General features: G+C 40.1%; 1 protein-coding gene across 1 annotated transcript in view; it reads left to right on the forward strand.

Moving 5' to 3' along the window:
- Window positions 1-24,538, forward strand: part of NUP93 (nucleoporin 93) — a 92,074-nt gene that overhangs the window by 20,211 nt on the left and 47,325 nt on the right. The window contains exon 3 of the mRNA XM_080937377.1: window positions 6,689-6,806. Within this exon, the coding sequence (XP_080793503.1) occupies window positions 6,689-6,806 (118 nt within the window). The remainder of the gene's footprint in view (window positions 1-6,688; window positions 6,807-24,538) is intronic.

Below are 24,538 nucleotides of genomic sequence, written 5' to 3' on the forward strand. Positions count from 1 at the left end.
ATGGGGGCCATTCTTATTCAGTCCACCCACAGAGTTGTGGTATATTTGTTTACACTTGTAAAAATATTTGAATATAGCCTATCCATAATATTTTATAAAGCCACCCATGAAATGTTATATGTTTCTCAAATGACTCCACTTAAAAGACAAGCTAGCTGGGTGTGATAGTGTACACCTTTAGTCTCAGGCAGACATCCATCCTCATTCTACACAGTGAGTTCCAGGGCAGCCTAAGCCCCAGACCAAAACTGTTACACATACACACACACACTCATAAACACACTCACATGCACACATGTGCAGGTGGGGGGTTGAGATGGGCTTGAAACATAGCTTGTTGGTAGAGCACTTGCTTAGTATCTCAGAACTCTAGGCTTGTTTCAGGACAGCCAGGGCTACATAACCGAGAGACCCTGTCTTTTTTTTTTTTTTTTTAAGAATTATTTATTTTTATTTTATATGAATACACTGTAGCTGTCTTCAGACACATCAGAAAAGGGCACCAGATCTTATTACAGATGGTTGTGAGCCACCATGTGGTTGCTGGGAATCGAACTCAGGACCTCTGGAAGAGCAGTCAGTGCTCTTAACCACTGAGCCATCTCTCCAGCCCCCGAGAGACCCTGTCTTAAGAAACAAAACAACAGCAGCAAAACCCACTGGGTTCAACACACATACACGTACCCCACAGACAAGTAAATGCCTTTTGTGCTTGTTTTGAGACAGGGTCTCAAGTAGTCTAGACAGACCTCAGGCTCTATAAAGGGGGATGACGTTGAACTTCTGATTCTCCTGTCTACCTCCCAAATGCTGGGATTATAGGTGTGTACCTCATTATGTCTGACTCCAATAAATATTCTTTACATTTTTTTAAAGATCAATTTATTTATTTTATTTATATGAGTACACTGTCTTAAGACACACCAGAAGAGGGCATCAGATCTCATTACAGATGCTTGTGAGCCACCATGTGGTTGCTGGGAATTGAGCTCAGGACCTCTGGAACAACATTCAGTGCTCTTAACCTCTGAGCCATCTCTCCAGCCTATTCTTTACATCTTTAAGATTATTTTTTCTAGAATTATACTTTTTGTATTTTGATCTTTTGAGATTTTGCTATTTAAGGTTATGGTTGTATAGGATTATGTCTTTTGGGATTGTAGCCCAAACTCAATCAAGAGACAGCAAGGGCAGGGGCTTTCATTGTGGTTTCTGTAGAAGGAAGGAAAATATGGTTAGTTAATATAGTTATATTATATTAACTATATAGTTATATTATATATATATTAACTATATAGTTATATTATATATATATTAAATATATAGTTATATAACTATATAAAAATATAGTTAGGGGGTGGGGCATTCTAGTAGGCTCTGGGGTACAGGAACTGTCTCTAGTTATCTGGTACCTGGGTTGGCATGATTGGGAAATATTGTGGCTCAGTCTGATCAGCTGTGAAAATCTGATGAGATGGTTGGAATGTGGGATGTGGGTTGACTGATGTAGAGTCTGACTATTGCAGTCAGACAATACCATGAGGACGGCCAAGTATAAAAGGAGGACCCACTGAATTGGGGCAGGCATGGAGTGGGAGCTGTGACAGCTTACATTCAGATCCGAAGGAAACAGGCAGAAAGAGATGGGCTTGATGTGGGTTTTTGAAACCTTAAAACCCACCCTCCAACAAGGCCACAGCTCTTAATCCTTCCCAAACAGTAACTGGGGAGCAAGCATTCAAATATGTGAGCCTGTAGAGACCATTCTCATTGGGACCACCACAGCTGGTGTGGATAGGAAAGATTTATTTGCAGTGGAGCTTTGGTACCTTTTGGAAATTGAATTCCTTGAGAGGGACACTAGTGCAGTGTCAGCAGAGCCCCAAAGAGAGGAATATGGTGAAGATGACAGGGACTCTTTAATAGACTTGACTTTGGAGTGGGGTGTAAATATTTAGCATATTTATCAAATAAAGTTTAAGTTGAAAAAAATTGCTAAAATGGAAAATAAAACAAACTAAATGATTATCAGTTGATGATAATATCTTTATATTTTAATTTGTTATTTAGTATTTAACATGTTGTTACTGGTAGAAGGCTATTACTGTTTTCTGGAAGCTTATATATTGTGTAGGTTAAAATACATTATTATTTATAGTGATGAGATATTTGTGACAGAAAAAGGAGATAGAACATCTGAAGTAAGCCTGAAATTCAATGTTCCTGAATTTGAATTGAAAGCAGTAATGTTAACTTATGTTGTAATTTGTCACAAGAAACCTAAAGCAACATGAAAAACTACATTTCTTGCTCTGCTTTTTCGAAGAGGCCTAGGAACCATACAGCAATCCTGGTTTCCCAGAGAATTATCTATGAAGTTCTTTAAAGGTAACTAGGGTTCTTTGGAGAGTTGGCTGATCCCTGAACTCTGTTTAAGACACACCTGAAACTTGCCATGTCAAATGGCAGTTATAAAGACTTCATGGAGTCATTTCAGAAAGAACTCAGAAGGCAGTGCTGATACATGTTGAATAGAAGTTTAATGTGTGTAAGCCCTCAGGTTTTATCTTCAACACCATAAGCCAAAAGCCAAAACACAACGCACATACTTACAAACATACACACATACAAACATGCACACACACACACACACACACACACACACACACCCCATATCAAAATAAAAATGAAACGAAATTAAACTTTAAAACTTAGAAACAAACACAAAGAGGCTTCTACTGGCTAAAGGTGAGATCATTTGGGCACCAGAAGGGTAAGAAATGCAGAGGAGATTGGAGAGGTAGCTCAGCACTTAAGAGCTGCTCTTCTAGAGAACCTCACACCCACATGGCAGCAGCTCATAACCATCAATAACTCTAGTGTCAGGGTATCCAACACCTTCTGACCTCCACAGCATCATGTACACATGTGGTACATAGATATACACGCAGGTAAACACCCATACACATAAAATAGAAAGAAATCTTAAAAAAAAAAATGGTTAAGAATCTAGTAGGTTACAACATCAAATATGTTTCAGTTTTTAATGATGCCAAAACAGCAATCATTCACATTGGAGAATACTGGAGAGCCAGCTTACTGTTCAGGGTGATCACATGTTCAATCATAGGATTTATAAGGGTAGAAGTATATCTAGTATGTAAGCCCACGAGAAACAGCTGAGTCTAAGCAGTAGGCATCAGTGTCTGCAGACATTCCATACCTCTTGATAGAAATGTGACTAGAGCATAGCATCAGACCAGTGGCGCCTGCATCTAATCAGACCTTCAGTACTTGCTTTGAGTTTATGTCTGTTGCTTTGAGTGAACTCTTTATATCAGTAACCTGTCACCCACAAGGCTTTTTGAAGTGAAGAGTATCAGGCTCTATCCCAGAGTTTGTTGAATCAAGCCCAGCATTTTCCCAGGTCAGGTGACCTGACCCATATGATTAAATTTGAGTTACAGGTTGGAGAAATGGTTCAGCAGTTAAGAGCACTGACTGCTTTTCCAGAGGTCCTGAGTTCAAATCCCAGCAACCACATGGTGGCTCACAACCATCTGTAATGGGATCCGATACCCCCTTCTGGTGTGTCTGAACAGCTAAAATAAATATAATTAAAAAATTTTTTTTGAGTTACATTGTTTTACAGGCACACCTAAACTCTTCTACAAAGAAACTAGAAGGAAAAAATGAGACAGAGGGGAAAACCTATAAAGAAAAAGTATTTAGAAAGCATGCCAGTTGTCTTCAAGGTTGTATCTGGCACTCATTCAGACAAACACAGATTTTCAAATTATGAAACAATTGGAAAATACCTTGATTTTACTATAATATACCTCAAAGTAATTGGAGGGGTGGAGGAAGGTAGATAGTATAGCCTGGGCAGGAGTGAGCATGCCCTGTGAATTGTTAAACTGGGTATAGGAATGAAGAGATACAAGATTTAATCTTGCATTTTAATAATTTTTTATAACAGCCATAAAAGGGAGACTGACAGTATAATCATAAAGGTGAGGAGATGGGAACTGTAGATTGCTGATGGGATGTAAAATGGTGGGACTTCTTTGGAATAAGGTCTGAGTTCCTCAAAAGACTTAGCAGAATTCTGATTTAATCCAGCAGCTCTGCTCTGAGATATATACTTAAGAGAAATGTAAACATTCATGTGAAACTTGCGTGTAGATGTTCTTGGCAACATTTTTCATAACAGTGAAAACCTTGAAAGCAGCCCAAATGCTCACTGATTGATTGATGGATACATAAAATGAGGTAAGGTATAAAATATAATAAAGTCTTAAATCTACCTCAGATAAATGAACCTCAAAAGCATTACACTAAAAGAAAGGAACCAATCACAAAAGACCATTGTTTTATTCCATTTATATGCATTGTGAGTTCTAAATAGGGAAGTATTTCTCAAGATAGGGCTTACTTTGGGGGATGATGAAAATATTCTAAAATTGCTTATGGTGATAGTTATATACTTCTATATATGAATATACTAAAATTACTGAATTGTCTGTCTACTGTAGCTGATGAGTTTTGTGGTGTGCAAATATGAGTTGTAGAGGTTTCCTGAAAGGAGGGAGAACAGTTTACTAATACTGGATTCCCTGCTTCGTCCAGGAGAAGTTAAAATAGGTCTTTGTGTAGGCAATCCTGGTATGGAGGCAGGGTTGAGAAGCACTGTGGGAGGAAGATAACTATTAAGGATTGTTGGGAGAGGTAGGCTGTCTGTCAAATATGTTAGCTTAGAAGGGAAGCCCAGAGATGGTGACATAGGAATTAAGACTCTCCCGGGAGGAACTGTCAATATTTACCAGAATAAAGCTAAGCATAGGGGACCCCTTTTCTTCTGTTAGATTGGGAGTGAAAATGTTGAATTATGCTCACAGGTGTCATGCTACAGCAGCAGCAGCCCCCTTCTTCTTCCTCCTCCATCAGCATCTGGGGTCTCATTCGGCCTACCTTTCTAACTTCTTACTCAAGGTGAAAGCATACTTCGTTAGTCACATTTTGGGAATACCAAATCATAATACAAAAATAGCAATCTGGAAGCCCATTTTCTATATTTGGAGTTGAAAGCAAGACTTCTAAAAACAAAACAAAGGAGCTGGAGAAATGGCTTAGAGGTGGAAAGCCCTGGTTGCCCCTCTAGAGGACCTGTATTTGCTTCCCAACACCAATGTCAAGTGATCTGTACTCTAGCTCCAAGGGATCTTGTGACTTTCATGGGCACTGGTGCACTTATGTGTACGTGTACATACACACACACACATTAGTAAATAGAAATAAAAGCAAATCTTAACAAGAAAGCTGACCTAACTTACCCAGATTTCTTTCTTTAAAGACCTTTAGGTATTAATGAAGATCTGTTGGTTTTTATTTTGATTTTTGAAAGAAGGGGGGTCTCCTATAGCTCACGCTAGCTTAGAGCTTTCAGTCTTCCTGGTTCAACCTTTCTAACTAATGAACAGTGTCATACTGGACTATTCATTTATTCAGAACTTACTCATTGTTTTGCTGCCTAGGTGAGGAGAAATGAAGTTGGCTATATTCCTAACTCTCTTTAGAAGCATTTTTTTTGTTCAGAAAATGGCCTGTTACCTTATTGGCTGAGCAAGAGAGAGGGAATTTGAAGGTACAGTAGTATGGTACCTGGATTTTGAAGAGAAGCCAAACAGAACTAGACCTTGATTCTAGTCTGACTGCTCCTGAGCAAGTTATCAGCTACTGCCCCAGACAGTTAGTTTCCTCAGCTGTTTGGACTTGGGTACTCCTGGAGTTAAAGTGTTATTGCTTTCCTGCGTTTCCTTCCAGGAGCAGTTAAGTATAGAGTGGTGGTGAAGAGTTTGCATTCTAGTTCTAGAATAGATTATCTGTGTTTGCTGTGTCCTGGTTGTGTAACTTCGAACAAGTTGGTTAATCTTTCCACACCTGTCTTAATTAGGGATTCCATTGCTGTAAAGAGACACTATAACCAAGGCAACTCTTACAAAGGACAACATTTAATTGGCTTACATATTCAGAGATTCAGACCATTATTATCAAGGTGGTAGCATAGCAGGAATGACGAAGAAGGAGCTGATAGTTATACATCTTGTTCAGAAGGAAGCTAGGAGCAGACTGACTGTCTCCCAGGCATCTATCTAGGAGGAGGGTGTCAAAGCCCACCCACGGAGTGACACACTTCCTTTAACAAAGCCATACCTATTCCAACAAGGCCACACTCCCAATAATGCCACTGCCTAGGCCAAACATATTTAAATCACTACAGCACCTTAGCTTCTCATCTGCAAAACAGGGTTGAATAATTGCATCTGTCTCATGGATTTCCTCAGTGTGTTTGGAGCTCACTGGCTTAAGGTGTTTGTATTGTCTCATCCTGTAACGAGGTCCTCTCTCTAAGTCAGTCATTGCTAGTTTGGGTATCTTACTCCTACATGCAGTGCCATGTCTGTCTGAGTTTGTAGATCTTTACAGGAAGGTAAGAAAGCAGCCATATAAAAGCTGGCCAGAAGGTGGAAGTTTTCCAGTCAGGTGCTCTACCATTTGTTCTGGCCTCCTACTTCTACTCCAAGATAGGAGGTTTTGAATGAAAACAACTCTAGTACTTTTTGGCATGTGTTAGATACCCTAATACTACTTTTTCTCTCTTGTCTTCCTGTTCTGCATCCCCATATAGATCAGTTCTTCTCGGGTCACGGGGACTTGACATATCCCATATCTCCCAGAGACTGGAGAGTCTGAGCGCAGCCACCACTTTTGAACCCCTCGAGCCTGTGAAGGACACAGACATTCAGGTAAGGGCTGCCAGCTGCACGGTCTTTTCTCCACCAGTGAAGAATACCATGTTCTTCATTAATTCTCTTCTTACCCAGGAACTAAAAGAACAAGAGTCTCAGGTTTGGAGATTAGAGGGAATCATTGGGTTGTTTTCAGGTGCTCTTTGTGGCTAAATTTAAGAAAGCAATTCCAACCTGTTACTTTTTAGATAAATTTGGTTTTGAGTACATATTTCACTCTTTACTTGGGCTCTGTCCAAGGGTACAGAGACAGGAATTAAGTTTCTCTTGCTTTCTTTACTAGATCTCAGATAATTTTACTATTTGTTGTTCATATTTCTTCTTGCATCTTGCTTGTATTGGGACTTAAAGTACTATTTACTGAAATCAACTCAATGATTTTCAGGAAGTATTTGGCTGCATTAGTGATACCAGGAAATGACCTAATAGAGTACCCGAGTCTCATTGAGCCAAACATACCTCTAGCTGTTACTTGCTATTTTAATCTAATCAGAAACTGCTATAAAACTGTTAAGAAGAAACTTCATGGTTTGATTAGTTTTGTGTTGGAATGAAAGCTCATGCTGTTTGCATTGGTTTTCCTGTTCCTGTTTTTGTTTGTTTGCTTGAGATGGGACTCGCTCTTGCGTGGTCTGGCTCAAGTTCCTGGGCTCATGATCCCGGAACTCCAGAGTTCCGTGCTACCACCTACTCCAATTTCCTTTGAAATTTAAAGGATTCAGTTTCCTCAAAGGCAAGTCCAGGAAGAAATTGGGTGGTAATTGTGTTCTCTGTGAGCCAGACTTAAATTAATACTGTATGTCACTACCCTTTGAAGACCCATTTACTTAGATTCTATATTTCTGCATTTATTCTAGTTTGCAAACATGTAGTTTTGAATGGAGATTAGAAATTACCGATATTTGTGATTTCCTCAATTACAGGATATTCCCAAAATGTAAAAACCCAGAGGTTTTAATTTTTATTTTGTCTTTTTAACAAATACTGGCTGATCTCAAGTGTTGGTGCTCTATCATAATATGTCTAACATTGATCAGATGGTATGAATGTACAGAACTCAGATACTTTGCCAGGGGACTGGCTCTGGTTGTAGAAGTAAGAGATTATCTCTTCTAACCATTTGCTTAATGTAAGAGCATCCTCCTTCAGCACCCTGGTGGATGGTTTCCTAGCAATGTGTGCTCAGTTACATCAGAAGGAATTTCTTAATTTGGAATGATTATTGCAGTGAGTTTTAGTCTTGTGTGGGAAAAGCTTTGAACTTTAAGACTAAAGTTTCTTCTATTTCAGATTTTCCAGCTCTTACTTGGACTTTGCCAGAATACCTTTAAAATGAAAAATAATCTAAGACAGTTGTATATATATTCCAGTGTGTTTGTTTACCTGTATGTGATTTTAGGGAAGGGACATGTGGAATGCTGAAGGCAACTTTTTTTTGTTTATGAGACAGAGTTTCAATATGTAGCTATAACTGACTTGAAACTCACTAAGTAGCTTGGGAAGCCTACAACTTGCAGTGATCTTATTGCCTCTTCCCTCAGTGCTACAGTAGTGTGAGTCACTGCATCCTGCTTGATTGACTTTTGCATTGATATACAAACTTTTATTTTTCAAATGTTACTTTTTTTTTTTTGGAGACAAGAATATATTATATGGTAACCCTGTATGCTGAGTATCACTGTCACATGTGTTAATAAGATACTGTCATAAAAGGATGGGCTGGGGTACTCTGACAGAGGCTGGTCAGGGCTTTACTGCTCACAGTCTGTCATCTTATAAGTTCACAGGCCATTTTTCCACGTGTAGACTGTCTCTTCCTATTTGATAAACACTGATTATATTTCCTTCTGTTTCTAATGGAGCTTGAGATTAATATGGGTTTTGTTTTTACTGTTTTGTTTATCCTTATCAGTGGTGTTGGCATGCACTGAGAATGCATTTTCCAAAAGTTGCTGTGACCAGCAACAGTAATACTTCTTGGAAACCACTTAAATATACATATGAATGATACCTAATAGAATTTTTTAAAATGTTTATTGATTTTGCTTTTTGGAAACGATCATAAAGAAGGCCTGCAAACCTATGTAAGAGCAATAATGTAATGTGACATACTGCTGAATCGACTATATTGGACTAGTCAAAGTGGCTTTATAGTTTTAGGCACAGGGCTTACATAAATCCACATACTCACTTCAGTCTTGACCAAAAAAAATTATTAAGGACAGATTGCATGTCCTCACCATGATCTGAATAGACTTCATATGTCATTGACAGAAATGAATTATATAATAATATAAGTATGGTTTCACATAGTCCTGCGTTTATCTGTCTGTCTGTCTCTTTCTCTTTCCTTCCTTCGATTCTTAATTTCTTTCTTTCTTTCCTCTTTTTTCTTCCTCCCTCCCTCCCTCCCTCCCTCCCTCCCTCCCTCCTTTCTTTCTTTCTTTCTTTCTTTCTTTCTTTCTTTCTTTCTTTCTTTCTTTCTACATTTCTTGTATATTTCAAAAAGCTATACATCAAAAAGACTGCAAACATATTTCAATGGCTATGGGTAGGCCATAAAAATGGGAGCTGCATTTTCCAGTGTTAAGCTGTAATGTTTCTAAATGGCATTAGAAAAAAGCAATACTGGAATGATTACAATAACTGTACCTAATTGCCCAAAACTAATACAAATAGGTACCCTAAAACAATAGCATTTTATTCTTTTACAGTGTTGAGTCCAGAAATTTGAATACCAGAAATGTTAAACCTTTCATTAAAAATCCTCAAACAGCTTCAGCTGAACCCATGGGGAGCCCTGGAGTAGGCATTTAGATAGCTGTTCTTTAGGACGTGGGGCTGACTACGCACATCTTGATTCCAGAGTTCAATGCCACCCATTCTGTCCAAACAAGTCACTGGACAATAATGTGTTAGAGAGATTTCAGTCCAGACCTTTTCATTTACAAATGGTCTGCTGCATATAAAGCACTGAACACAGCAAGCTGTCCCCTTTTGTTCCCATAGAGTTTTTAGTGTAGCTTTTGGTCCCTGGTAGTACTGTGTTGCCTATGCTGGCCTCCAGCTTTGTAATCTGCCTTAATTAGTAGATTGAACTGTTTTATGAGAGTAAAGAGAAGAAGTATTAAATAAAGGATACATTATTATGAGAACATTCTGAGTCAGGAAAGCTGATCTGTCACATGTACAGCATTGGTGTTGAGATACTTGTTAAGCTGTTTGCTTACCACACTGTATTTATGATAAAATATTCAGTGTTTTCTTTCTTTTTCTGTTCTTGGAAATGTAGAGTATGCTTAGACCACTCAGTTTATTTTTTAAACAGCGAGAAGAAAAACTAAATGTCTTTGTGAGTTTAAAAATGAATCAGTGTTATAACCCCTTATCATCCAAATTGATATTTTCAGTTTGTCTTTTGATTTTCTATCTTGAGAAAGAGACATTACCATTTAGACACAGCTATATAAAACATGAAGAGGAAAAGAAGTTGTGTGCTCACTAATTGTGCATTTGGAATAGGTTGCAGAAATCCTGTGCAGTTTGCTGGAGAGAGTGTTGGATTTGCCAGAGTGATTGGCAGAATGAGTAGCAGTTCTTTGGGAACATCACTGTGCAAATGGTAATTCTGTAACAGTGAGCTGGAAATGTCTCCTTAGGATGACTTAGTCAGAGTGGCAAGTAGTATCTTAGTACTGGACTTCCGTGTGTGTGTGTGTGTGTGTGTGTGTGTGTGTGTGTGTGTGTGTGTGTGAGAGAGGGGGGGGGGGGAGAGAGAGAGAGAGAGAGAGTTATTGTTGTAGATACAGACTGGCCTTAACTTCTTCCAGAGGGATGGGATTAAGTTGTGAGCCATTATGCCAGGCTCTTGGATTGTCTGTATGACAGGGTCTCACTAGAAAGCCTTGGCTAGCTGGGAGCTTGCTGTGTAAACAAATTGGCCTCTGCCTCTCAGTGCTGGGATGTGCCCATTTTTAAAGAAGTTAGTTGCTTTGTTTTTCATCTGAGTCTAGAAGTTTAACTGCTGAGCATGTGCATCTTGGAAAGGTCTAGCAGAGTTGTGGTAGGAAGCTTACATGAGGTTCACTCATAAGGTTTGCCACCATTTGCATGCTGGCTACTGTTCTGAGGGAGTAGGCCAAACACACCTTCCTTCTGTCTTGCTCTACTATACTTCATATACTTGAGTGGGTCTCTGTACCAATTGGTAATCTAAACTGATTTTCATATAATAGAAAACATGAGCCTCTTTCATGTACTCTGTGGTTGGAAGTTTTTAGATAGGCATTTGTGTTTACTAATTTTTTTTTTATTGTATCTCTCCCAACCCTAAGAGAGTCTATGGGAAGTTCAAGGTAACCTTTTCTTTCTTTAAAGGCTTTAAATTTTTCTTATGTGTTGTATGTTTTTTCTTTATGTATGTTTGTGCACCATGTACATAGAGTCAGAAGAGGAGTTAGGGACAGATCCCTTGGAACAGGAAGGAGTTAAGGGTAGTTTTGAACTGCCACATAGGTGCTGGGAACTGAGCACTGGTCCTCTGCAAGAGCTCTTAACAACTGAGCTACTTTCCATCTCTGATACTAGAAGATTTTAGTGGACATTTGAACCTTGTCTTTTCCCAGCTTGAAACGGCGTCTCTCCTGGTCCTGATGTAGTCTGTAGTAAGTGTTACTTAAGACTCACTAGCAAGTGAATCAGTGTGGCAGCATCTGGGGTCTATTGGTTGAAGAGAAACCCTTTTCTGGAATAACAGGTAAAGTTAAGGCCAAGATTGCATGACAACTGAACTGCATTTAGCAAAGCGTACACCTTTCTGTGCCCAGCGCTGCATAACTCAGAGGCAAGAGTTATGCCAGGCCTTGTTTTCCATGTGAACAAAGTAGTTTCCATACTCACACTATTCAAACATATTTGATGTCCTTGACCATGAACCTTGACCCCAAGTCAATCTCACAGCTGCCAAAAACCCAGCAAACTTGTCAAAATTAAGTGTCTTCATAGGCTGGGTAGTGGTGGCACACACCCAAGAGGCAGAGGCAGAGGCAGGTGATCTCTGTGAGTTCCAGGCCAGCTTAGTCTATAGGGCGAGTTCCAAGACAGCTAAACTACACAGAGAAACCATGTCTTGAACCCCACCCCTCAACCCCCCCCCCCCCCAAAAAAAAAAAAGAAGTGCAGGTTACTGTGCATCCTGTCTTGGGTTTATAGTTAAGTATACCAACACTAGCATCCTGAGAACTGAAATGATTACATTTTCCTGCCTGCTTGTGATCAGAGAAAAGGCAGCCATTGTGGTTTGGTGGCAGAGTACAATTACATTATTTGGTGAATGGAAATAAAAATTGTAACCTTTGGAATCAAATGGGGTTTGTGGAAAATGTGAAACTGCTTTTCTGTAAGCAAGGGATATAAAATTTCAGTCCTTTTATTTATCCATTCACACTTGCTTTTGAATGCCAGGCTTTCAGAACAAGCAAGCAAATGGCTGCTGAATGCATTCTGAGCAAGTAGGAAATGACAGGCTGTTTTGTCTTCCCAGGGCTTTCTTATATCCTGTAGTGAGCTGGAGAATATCAATTACTACCTTAAAGAGGAAAGAAGTTGGAATAGTTCTTTTTGAATATTTGGAACAAGCCCACAGCTAAAATATTTATCTAACATTTGAATAGAGCAGGGTAGATATTGTCAGGGCTGTGCCTTTGAACTGGCACTTAAGCATCCCCTCCTTTTTCATTAGCTCTCCCAACCTGCTGCTATCTCTTGATGCACCACCCACTGGAGCTGGGGAACACAAATTGTCATCTTCAGTCTAGCATCTTTAAAAGACTTTGTTTAGAAGCCAAAAATGAGCATGACCTTTTATCTTCTGAACTATTTGACACTGGAGTGGATATGGTTTGGGTTAAAGCCTTGTCAAGCATTGACAGCATTTCCCGTGGGCAACCCTTGACCCTGTGTACCACTCTGATCTGCTGCTCCTGTGCTCTGTGGTCCATCTTATTTCCACTTGGGGTTGCAACCTTATGTGGCCCCTTTGTTTGACCAACAGCATTTGCAAAGTGTGGCTCTGTCGTTATGAAACTTGGTGCCTAGGTTACTGGTGTCTCCACCACCAGTGCCTCCTATGAGAAGAAAGAGAGTGAGAGGCTCAGACTGGAGAGGCTTTTACTCTTGTTCAGTGAGAGGAAGGAAGCTAAGAGTGGAATGGCAGCATCATTTGTCACTTAGCATCACTTGTGTTGCTGCTGCTTAAAACATTTTCCTGCTTTACAAATGCCCACCTTCCATTTTGGATTTGAGGGGTAGAAAACCTCAGCATTGTTAAGGCCAGAGCCCTGCATTCTGACAGACATGACTTGCACTGTCACAGGAACAGCGCAGGCCCATGAGTCACTCTAGTTATCCCTTACTTCTCACTGTGGAGGGGTTGAGAGACTGAGGTACTTTTCAGAAACTTGGGGCACTTAGAGAACAGTAGCAGCTGACATGACATTTTGAAGAAAGTGCCTGTGTCTCCTAAAACATATTTACAAACAAGACCGGGCTGCTGTGTAGTATCTACACAAGGGGAGATTCAGGTCAACAGACTCTTAAGTGGACTGTGACTTTGTTGACTAAATTTTATTCACTGTTGCCTAATTTGGTTTATTTTTTGGAATGACATGAGCAACAGGATATATAGGTGCATTCCTCTATGGCTTTAAAAATGCTGTTACTATCTGAAAGCAGGCAGAACACATAGGAATTTATGATATACTTAATTTCCTCAAGGAAGCAGAATCCGTGGGTGTACTATTCTCTGGGCACTTTCTCCTCTGTTAGGCCCTCCCATACTCAAAGTATGTCAGGCTGTCATAATAGGGCTGGCTTCTAAATGAGCAGGGCCTGGTGGGTCCTTGAAGGTTTATGAGTATTTACAGTGACATCTGATTCCATGATGAGGCCCTAAGCTGTCCTGGATGGCTTAGTGTTGAAGAAATGTGGTGATAGGCAATCAGTAATTCAAAAGCTGCTTTTTGGGGGGAGGGGAGGGATTTTGAGACAGGGTTTCTGTGGAGCCCTAGCTGCCCTGGAATTTGCTCTGTAGATGAAACTGTCCTTAAATTCATAGAGATCCACCTGCCTCTGTTTCTCGAGTACTGGGGTTGGAGGCTTACATCATCACCATCCAGTCTGTTGTTCCTTTCTTAATAAGTTTTCTATTTGTATTATCTTAAATATGCTGAGAAAGATACAGTTATTTTTTATCTAAATTGTATATGTATGTAGGCACATGCACCTCTGCGTGCATGAAGCCAGAGGAGAACATGGATGTGCTCCTCTAGTCCTCCCAGCTTCACTCCCTTAAGACAGGGTCTCAGTGAACTGGGACCAGGGTGGTGGCCAGTAAGCCCCAGAGATCTACCTGTCTTTGTCCTATCGGTGGTAGGGGTGAGCTTACAGGTATGTGTGTAGCCAAACCCATATTTTTGTGGGGGTTCTGGGGAACACAGGTCCTAGCAAGCACTGTTACCCATGAGTCATCTTCTCAGGTCAGATGTGCTACCTTTTGAATGAATGTGGTAGGTCTTGCTCGTTTTGGGGGGAGACTTAATAGTAAAATTATGTTGAATGAGTAAAAAGCTGGACAATCAAACCTTGATGCATAGCCCTGCTGGATTTGAGGAGAGGACAAGTTACAGGAGGACCAAATCCTTTCACTCACTTATACTCTAAGGGCTGCTTCCTGGCTATTGTTTTCTGCTTGAGGACTGTCAGTTTAAATTTACTGTCCAAAGCACAGCCTATTATTTCTCAGACTGCTGCCCTTGAGGTGCACAGTAAGACTTGTGTGTAATCCAGAAGCAAGTTTGGTTCAAAATGCCAAGTTTTGTGCTTGTTCAGAATAGGTTGTGTATCATTTCTTGTTTGATCGTCTTCTTCTGTTTGTTTTTAAAGCTGAGCTTGAGTCAGAAGGATGATGCTAGAAGCCATTTAAAGGGCACATCACATCTTTACTGTAATACGGGACTATTGATTGTTGACTTATTTGTAGGCTTAATGCAGACCCATTTCCTTACTTTGTGTCTAAGTGGCCATTAAGCTTTGGCAATGTGCCGGAATGTTGAAATCTTGTATTGTATAATATGATTTGGCTTCCTAAGGGTATTATATGTATTTGAATTTTAAAGACACAGACAAAGCTCTCAACTTTGCATGTATTCTAGAATATAAGAAAAAGTCATCTACAGCAAAATTACTCACTTCTAGGAGGCGGGAGTTGAATTCATCAGAACATTAATGCCTGACATTATGCGTGTCGTCGTCCTCTAGACCAACTGGTTCTTATATTAAATACAAACTAACACTACCGATCTTGAAGAGAACACCCAACAGGGAACAGGAAAGTTCCATTGCATATGGAGTGTTCATATTTAAACACTGAGATCAAATACTCTGAAAAACCAATAGAAAAGGAGTTTATTTGGCTCACAATTCAGGTTACCACTCTGGCAAGAGTTTAAATTGGCAGGAGCATGGGGGGACTGGTCATTTTGTATCCATAATCAAGACCAGAGTGCAGAGAAGTAATGCTTGTATGCTAATGTTCAGCGCACTTTCTCCATTCTTAAACAGTGAAACTTCCTTCCTAGGACATAGAGCCGCCAACAGTGGGCACATTCCCATATCAATTAATGTGATCAAGGTAATACCCCAGACATGCCCACAGGCTATCATAATCTGGACAGTTTCTCATTGAGCCTCTCAGGTGATTTTACATTTTGTCAAGTTAACATTTACCATTACAGTAAGACTTACTTGATCCAAAACTAACCTGGGAAATGGATCTAGGCACCACCTTGACTGACTTGCTGTCTCATAAAGTTGTTGGAACTGCTACCATTTGAAAATGTTTATTTGGACAAGATAACCAGATATCAGGGTTGTGAAAAATTCTGTTTGAAATGACAGAGCAGGCTTAGGAATATGACTAAGTCAGTAGAAAATTTGCATTGCGTATATGGGCGCTGGGAGTTTGATTCTCAGCATCACATAAACTGGATGTAGCAGTGCACACATATAATCCTAGCACCCAAGAGGTGGATGCTCAACAGAGATCAGAACTTCAAGATTGTCCTCTGTTGCTTAGTGAGTTGAGACCAGATTGGGCTAAGTGAGACCCAGTCTTTTAAAAAAGGAAACATAGAAAAGAGAAATTGTCATGTTTCTAAGAGAGTTGAGGAATTATCGAATCAAACATACATTAGAGATGACCTGGAATGGCTGTTATTATTCAGAACTGTTAGGTGCCTATAAAACAGCATGTAGTGTTTTACTTTATTTTGTAATTGAGAAGCTTTCCATAATGTAAAAAGGAACACATAGCTTTCATGAACAGTCATTGAATCATTTTATTATCCCCCTCAGACCATTTGGAACTCTTGCTATTCTGAAAATCTGTGCCTTTGCCCTGCTTCAGAAGATTTGGGGAGCAGAAACCAGTCAGGAGCTTTCTGTGAACTGTTAGTGTTGTATCAGATTACCTCTGCTATCCGTGTAATTCTCTTTCAGTGGGCTTTGCCCATTAGTTACTTATCCCTCACTGGAGTACTTGCTGGTCCAACGAATGTTTGGCCTCACCTTTATTTAGAAATTATGATGCCTAGTTAATATTGCCAACTTGACAGGATCTAGAGATACCTGGAACAAAGGGCCTCTGGGCATGGCTATGGAGGTTTATTTCAATCATGTTAATGGACGTGGGAAGACCTATTTTAGTTGTGGGCAGGAACATTTCTACACACACTCATTCATCTCTCTCTATTTCCTGATTGTGATGAGATAGGATCAGCTATTTTAAGCTCCTGCTCCCTTGTCTTCTCTGTGGTGATGAACTATACTGTCTTAGTCAGTGTTCTTTTGCTGTGAAGAGACACCATGATCATGGCAGCTCTTATAAAAGAAAGCATTTAATTGGGTTGGCTGACAGGTTCAGAGGTTCAGTCCATTTTAGTCATAGTGGGGAGGGAGCATGGTGGCACACAGGCAGGCACGGTACTGGAGAGGTACCCGAGAGTTCTACATCTGGATCTGTAGGCAGCAGGAAGAGAATGAGACTTGGCTTGGAATGGGCTTTTTGAAACCTCAAAGGCCACCCCAATACTTATTCCAACCAGGCCACAATTTCTTTCAAATAGTGCCACTCCCAATAGAACCATTCTCCTTCAAAACCACCACAGGGACCTTAAACTGAGCTAAAACAAATGCTTTCTTCCTTAAGTTCTTTTTGTCACTGCAACAGCAAAAGAAACTAAGACAGAAGTGGGAAGAAATTAATAACAGAAGAGAGTAGTAGCCACTGTTAAGATGTTAGATTTGAACCCAGGTAACTATCTTGCCTTACTAAAGAGGGTGTCAGGTAGTGGCCTGGTCGAGTGACTTTCATGTGGTTGTTTTCTGCAGACACTGAGCCAGTTCTTTCTGTTATTTGGCAGGCTTGGTTGTATTTTGTTCTTAAATGATGGTCTGATGTAGTCCAGGCTGACCTCCAATTTATTTAGGTAGTTGAGGAGAACCTTATACTGTTGTTCCTCCTATGTCTGTCTTCCAAATGCTGGAATTACAGGTATGGGCCACCACGACTGACTTGGTTGTTGTGTGTTTGTTTGCACATATGCCACATATGAGTGGTTGGATTTTTTTGTGGTGTTGTTTTTGTTTTTGTTTTTGTTTTGTTGTTGTTGATATTGTGAGACAGAGTTTTGCTTTCTGGCTGAGGCTAGCCTTATACTCACAAACCTCCTGCTTTGGCCTCCTGAATACTGAGCTTACAGATGTTTCTTAGCATGTAATACTGGTTTTTTCATTGGTGGCTTTTTAAATGTGTGTCTTTATGTTTCTTGGATATCTTCTTGCCTGTTTTATTTGAAGTTATATTTCTATTTATTTTTTTCCTGTGGGAAAGATTTGAGGTCAACCATCTGGTTTATAAGGATGTATAAGGTACTACTTCGAAAAGTAATTTGTGCTCTCTTTGCCCCAGCTACTGCGAGAATGAAGGCCATTCTCAGCAGTCAGACGGTCGACATTCCAGAAAATGTCGACATCATTCTGAAGGGCCAGCCGCACAGTCATTGTGAAGGGCCTCGGGGGAACTCTGCCATGGGACTTCAATCACATCAATGCAGATCTGAGTCTTCTTGGAAAGAAAAAGAAAAGGCTCTGTGTTGACAATTGGTGGGGTAACAGAAAGAAACTGGCCACTGTCAGAACCATCTGCAGTCATGTTCAGAACACAATCAAGGGTGTTACACTGGGCTTCCGTTACAAGATGAGGTCTGTGTATACTCGCTTCCCTATCAACTTGTCCTGGATTCTATAAGAAAGCAGGCTGAGCAAACCATGGGGAGCAGGCCAATAAGCAGCATCCCTTCATGGCCTCTGCATCAACTCTTGCCTCCAGGTTCCTGCCCTGGTTGAGTTCCTGCTCTGACTTCCTTTGATGATGAACATCGGTGTGGACTTATAAGCCAATAACCCTTTCTTCCTCAACTTGCTTTTGTTAAGGTGTTTCATTGCAACAGTAGAAACCTTAAGACGCTAAATAAATGCAAAGTGGCATACAAGAGTAAGTGTGGGACTTTAGGTGGACCAGAATGTCAGGGTTCAGAGTAGATGAGAAGAAAGGTATTTTGTTTTTACCTTTTACCCTTTGTTTTATACTTGCTCCTTCTCTCCCTCCCATCTGTCCTTTGTATCCTTCTCCCTACCCTACCACCTTCTCTCCTGGCCTCAGCATTTTCAGACAGGCTGTCAACTGATGCTGCCGCTGCTAATGGAAATGTACCAGACCAGACTCTCAGAGTGCCTGGGGCATAAGTGATGTGGAGAACATTGAATATGGTCAGTCCATTCTGTCTGAGTATCTGCTGTTCTTAGGGCTTCCTTAGCCCTGTAGTTGTTCACCTACCACAGCTGACTGACATATCAGGGACTGGTGGCAAGTGCCCCTTGGAGTTCTGACCTTGCTGTCCCCATCTGGACCATTTTGTTTGCCTACTGCCATGCCTGCTCTCTCAATAGTAGTTGTTATTTTAATTTGCATTTGCATCCTTATTTTAAAAGTTGGACTTTAGCTTATCCAGCACTTAACTACATTTTATTCTTTTCCTGTTTTCTGAGACAGGGTCTTACTATATAGTCAAGCTGGCCTTGGACCCTGGATTCTGTTGTCATAGCCTCCCAAAGTGCTGAGACTACAGGCATGTTCTGTTCTTTTAATAAGTATCCTGAAACGTGTTTTTTTTTTTTTTTTTTTAATTTTCTTGGTTCTTGCCTAAACCCTCTGCTAATTTTCTCCTCTTGATTTTTAATGTCTAACTCAGATTATGTTGAAGATCTATAAGAATTTTTTGTTACAACTAGAGGTTTGGAGTGAAACTGTTAGAACTATTCATTTTAAAGGATGAACTAATTACACATAAAAGCAGACTACAAAGTAGAAGAAAGAATGGGGAGGAGCAGAAGAAACAAGACTGTTCCCCCTCACGCTTTGGGAACAAAGTTGTAAATCAATCTACCTTTGGGTTCATGCACACAGTTCTTAACTTTGCATCTTCCCGTGTCTTCTTATTTTTCTGGAGTCGGTTACTAGAGCAATGGATATACTGTAGACCTCATCAGGAAGGGCTGGGGCCATGTGGTTCAACTCTGTCTTTTGTATTAGTTTTCTACATGATGTTGACTTTAATTCCCTTCTGTGTGACTCTCCTGCCCTGTGCATATTTGGCAACTAGAAGCAGGCTTTTGGTTAGTGGTTAAAGTGTGACACCCAGAACAGTAGCATTTACATCAGTTAGTAGGCATGTCCCGCCCTCATAGAGTAATTAGTCCTGGGATGAGGCCTGCATCATGTATTTAGGTGTTTGTATTTGAACCATCTGGGTTGTGTGCTTCTTCAAGGTCACAGTGCTCAAGAACTATGCTTAACATAAGATTTGTCAGTTATGATTTTTTTATTATGGGAATAATAAAAAATATTATGGGAATATTGAATATAAATTGAAGCTTAGCTAAAAAGCAGTCAAATAAAGGAGAATGAAAGGGAGAGGGAGTCATAGAAAAAGGGTGTGGACTTAATACTCACATTTTGGTTCATCATTATTGCCCTCTCTGATGCTGTGAGCGGATGTACTATTGCTTCTGCAAGCATTAATAATTCATGGGTGGACTATGCCAAAAGGAAGCCTTAAATCTGGTCTCTCAGCAGATTAAATACACCGTCTGCCATCAGTAGGAGCCGGAAGAGATGAAAGATGGACTTGTTTTTATTCATTAACTTGCTCCTCTCTGCCTTTCTTCCAGCCTCCTTTCTTCATTCTGTTTATCTTTCCACCACCCCTTCCCCCCCACCTCACTTCAGTGACTGCTGGGATCTTGGGTTCACCGTTAATGTCATTAGGATCTACTTTTCCTTAGCTGCTTCTGACAACAGATGCCAAGAGAGCAAGCAGAGGAGCAGAGCGAAGCATCTCCTTGGAAATATTGAAATCAGCCTGCATTTTTGAAAAATGTATTAGAATGTGCAACCTATGTTTTAGGAATCATTTTAATTGACTTCTCTTTACTTTGAAGAATAATCCTGTAGTGAGGTTTTGAATCCTGTAGCATTTTCAGGTACATGCATTATTTTTCATATAAGTCTGGGGTTTGGGGGAGGAAACTTACCACTTCACAGACAAGGGAACTGAGGCACAGAGCAAAAATGGCTTGTCTGTAGTTACCTAGACCCCATTTGCTATGAGGCTCCAACTTTAGCATGTATTTCAGGAGACATCTCTGTCACTTGATTTCAGAGATCATATGTGGGCACCTCTAATGAGGTACTTAAACATTACATTTTAATAATGTGCCAAGGAGTACTGGAGTCTGAGAGACTGAGTGTGCAGGGTGGCATTCAGTTGCGTAGACATCTTAAGAACTTCCAGATACCAGCCTTCTCCCCTTTACCACCCAGAGATTTGCCTAAGCACACGTCCCATGAAGGATCTTTGTGAAGTGGATGTGAAGTCCCCACTCTCGTTACATTTTCAGTGTTCTAGGCTTGTAACAGGATTTGGCTATTTGAAATGCCCAATAACTCCAAGGGGTGTGAGGTGACAGCTGGAGATATTTGGCCTTCTTGGTTGTTTTATTTTATTTTTTAAAATCACTTGCTGTGGTTTTAAGCTGGTGGAGAGAAGGGTGTAGGAAAAACAGTTTCCAAATCAGCCTATTAAAAAAAAAAAAAAGGTTTAGAATTGCAGATCCCTGTATCCCTAATTTAGAGATGAGAACCTGACAGTATTTCATAAGGTGGTATGAGCAAACTTCTTGGAATAGACAGATTGTCCTGCAGTAGTAGGTGAGAATAGGCCAGAGTACCTCTTTCATCATTTGTCTAGACCCATATGTCTTCTGGCATCATTTTATATTCTGTTTCCTCCCCTCCCCCCAAGTTTCTCTGCGTAGCCCTGGCTGTCCTAGAACTCAGAGATCCGCCTGCCTCTGCCTCCCAAGATCTGGCATCAAAGGCACAAGCCACCATGCCCAATTTCTGATTATTTTCTTAAGGCTTACATTCTTGAACATAATTTTATCATATTTTGGTACATTCCAAATGCTTTAGGAATGACATTATGTTTTATAAGGGACATTAAGAATAGAAATCTCATATACAAGTTTCCTTTATAGAATAACTTTTACCGTTATATGTACACACTCAGGTGTGCATATATGTGTCACAGGGCACATGTGGAGGTCACAAGACAGCTTGAAGAGTTCTCTCTTTCTACTTCATGGATTCTGGGAATGGAACAAATGTTTCAGCAACAAATGCTTTCAAGACAAAATATTAAGAATGTGTTTCTGGGAATAAATATGAAATTCTGACCCTAAAATAAAATAAATTTGTCCCATTCTTAAATTGTTGAGGACTGGGTAAATATAGTAATTCCACTCTTTCTCCTTTGCTTGTTCATATGTATTTGTTTATCAGAAAGGATCTCACTGTGTGTATTGGCTGGCTTGGAACTAAGAGTCAAAAAACTCAACCTACCTCTGCCTCCCAAGAGCCAGAACTAAAGGTGTGTGCCTCCATGCTCTGCCAAATAGTCCTTTGTTTTTGACTAGTAACCAAAAAGTAGGAATAATAAATAATAAATATGTGCAGCAAAAAGCTTATGTGAAATTAAGATCCATCTTCCCTCTAAGTAAGATGCTCTGCCCTACATTAATAAGCAAATTCATACTCTGGATATGGGATTTATAAGACAAACCTTGCTATGTTTTATTTTAGTATTTGTTCACATAATAGCTTTCATACTAAACTCAATATGGATTTTAAGAGGATTCTGTTTGTAGTCAGCCTGGCAAGAAACACATCTGTTGTGTAAAGTACATTGTTAACAAGAATTAGCAAGCTAGAGGCCATTCTTTGGAAATCAGCATCATCCTCCATGTGGTAATGTTCTATTTCCTAAAACCTAGGGCTTAGGCATGTGCCCAGTAGTTTCTCTTGGTGCCCCTGTCACTGGGCAGTAGCTCAGCAAAGAGCAATAATGTCAAGTCTTGGGCTAAAGTCAGCACCCAGGCCAGGTGATTGCAGGACCCTGCCTAGAACGTGAGTTACTTTTTCTGCACTTCATTTCCTTAATTTGTTCCACAAAGGAAATGAGTATTCTTAGAAATTTTATAGCTGTGAATTTCATGAGTCTTCAAATAATTTTATCATTTCATTACCTTTTATTGTTCCACACACATCTTTTTTGTTTGTTTATGAGGTTTTGTTTTGTTTTGTTTTTGTTTTTTTCAAGACAGGGTTTCTTTGTATAGTCTCGTCTGCCCTAGAATTTGCTCAGTAGATGAGGCTGACCTCAAACTGAGACCCATCCACCTGCCGCCCCCTCCAGGTGCTGAGCTGTGATTAAAGTGTGTGCTACAACTGCCTGGCTTGTAGCCTCTCTCAGTCCTGAAGTCTGTTGGTGTTAGAACTGAGAGAGACAAAAAGACAAGATAGATGGATGACAAAAAGTTTTCATTTTGCATTTCTCAAAATCAGGAAGCTCCTTGAAGCTGTAATAAATGTCTCCAATCCCAGCACCCAAGAGGCAGAGGATCACCAGTTTGAGGCTGCACTATGCAATGCGTCTGAACTATGCAATGCGTCTGTCACAAACTGCAGTGGATTACCCAAAAGAATATTTGTGGAGGATATTTCCTCATCCTATTTTAAGCCCATTTGTTACTGCCTTTACCAGGGAATAGCTAGAGTCGTCCTTTCAAATTCCTTCCATCTAGGGTTTAATTAATTTTATCTTACTGAACTATGTATCATATCACATACCATACCATAGTTCAGTTTTAACATTCCATCTCACTATGGCATATACTTGCCACAGTAGAAACAGGAAGAATCTTGCTTCCAGGTGGCAGGCAGGAAGACCCCCTTCTCCAGGTAGGGTGTGATTGTGTTTTCTTTCCATGTGTTTTGGCCCCTGTTCCAAATGGCCTGAATAGAAACAAGAGAGATTGAATCTTGACTTGTTTTACTACAAAGTAAAGACATAAACAAGTTGTCTTTTTAACCAACTGCTTCTATATGGTAGTGTTTCTCATGCAGTGTCCTGGATAAAATGTGTGCCATGACTTTGTGGACTCCTTGTTGGTTTTAAGCAGATCTGTAAGGGCAGATGCTCTGGGAATGCCTTACTGCTGTTGTTGGTTGAGAGCCTTCTCATTTCTCCCAAACCTTCTTGGCTCAATGAGAGAGCTGCTGACTCTGGGAACTGAATACTGCTGCGAATGGTGCTTAGTCACAGGAAGTTTGTTTGGTGCCTTTCTGCATGTTGGCTAAGAACCATTCCAGCATCTGCCTCATCACCTAAGGCTGGGAATTGTCTCAGGAAGCTGAAGAATTTTGAAAGAACCAACAACAATCAGAATAATATTTACTTCCTTTCTCAACTATCATCTGCCATCTTCTACTTGGGTGAGACAGTGTACAGGAGTGGTTTTGTTGAGTATGGTAGCCACCAAAGATAAGTAGAATAAATTTAAGTTCTAGGCGTTGCCTTCCAGAGCCACCTTCCTGTTTTCCCTCTAGAGAGTCAGGATTAATAGTCCTATAGCAGGATCAAGCTGCAGGCTGAGTGGGAGTGCTGTGAGATTCTGAATGCCCTGGGTTACACTTTAGAATAGGTTTTCAGTGGCTTTCTTTTCTGTTCTGCAATCTTATCATTTATATTATCATTTAACAATTATTAACATATTGTTAATAGTACATTTCCCCCTTCATTTACTTGTTTGAGATAGTCTTTTAAAAAAGATTTATTGATTTCAAAATGTGTGTATGCTTTTGTGTCTGCATGGCTTTATGTTTATCACATGAATGCAGGTGCCCATGAAGGTAAGAGTGTATCAGATCACCTGGGGTGGAGTTATAGACTGTAAGCTGCCTGATGTGGGTACTCTGGAAGTGCATTAAGGGCTCTTAACCACTGTGTCATTTCCCCCACCCCTAAGATAAGGTCTTGCTATGTATCTTAAATTGCCTTTGAGTTCACTATATGTGTATCTCGGGCTGTCTTTTGGATTTGAAATCCTCGTGCTTCTGCCACCCAAGGCCAGGATTGTGACTACGAATCAACATTCCCAGTTTTGCTTGTTTTTAGTGTCTAGGACTAAGTTTAAAAACTGATGACCTCATA

This window comes from Micromys minutus (genome assembly GCF_963924665.1).
Source record: "Micromys minutus genome assembly, chromosome: 24".
NCBI lineage: Eukaryota > Metazoa > Chordata > Mammalia > Rodentia > Muridae > Micromys > Micromys minutus.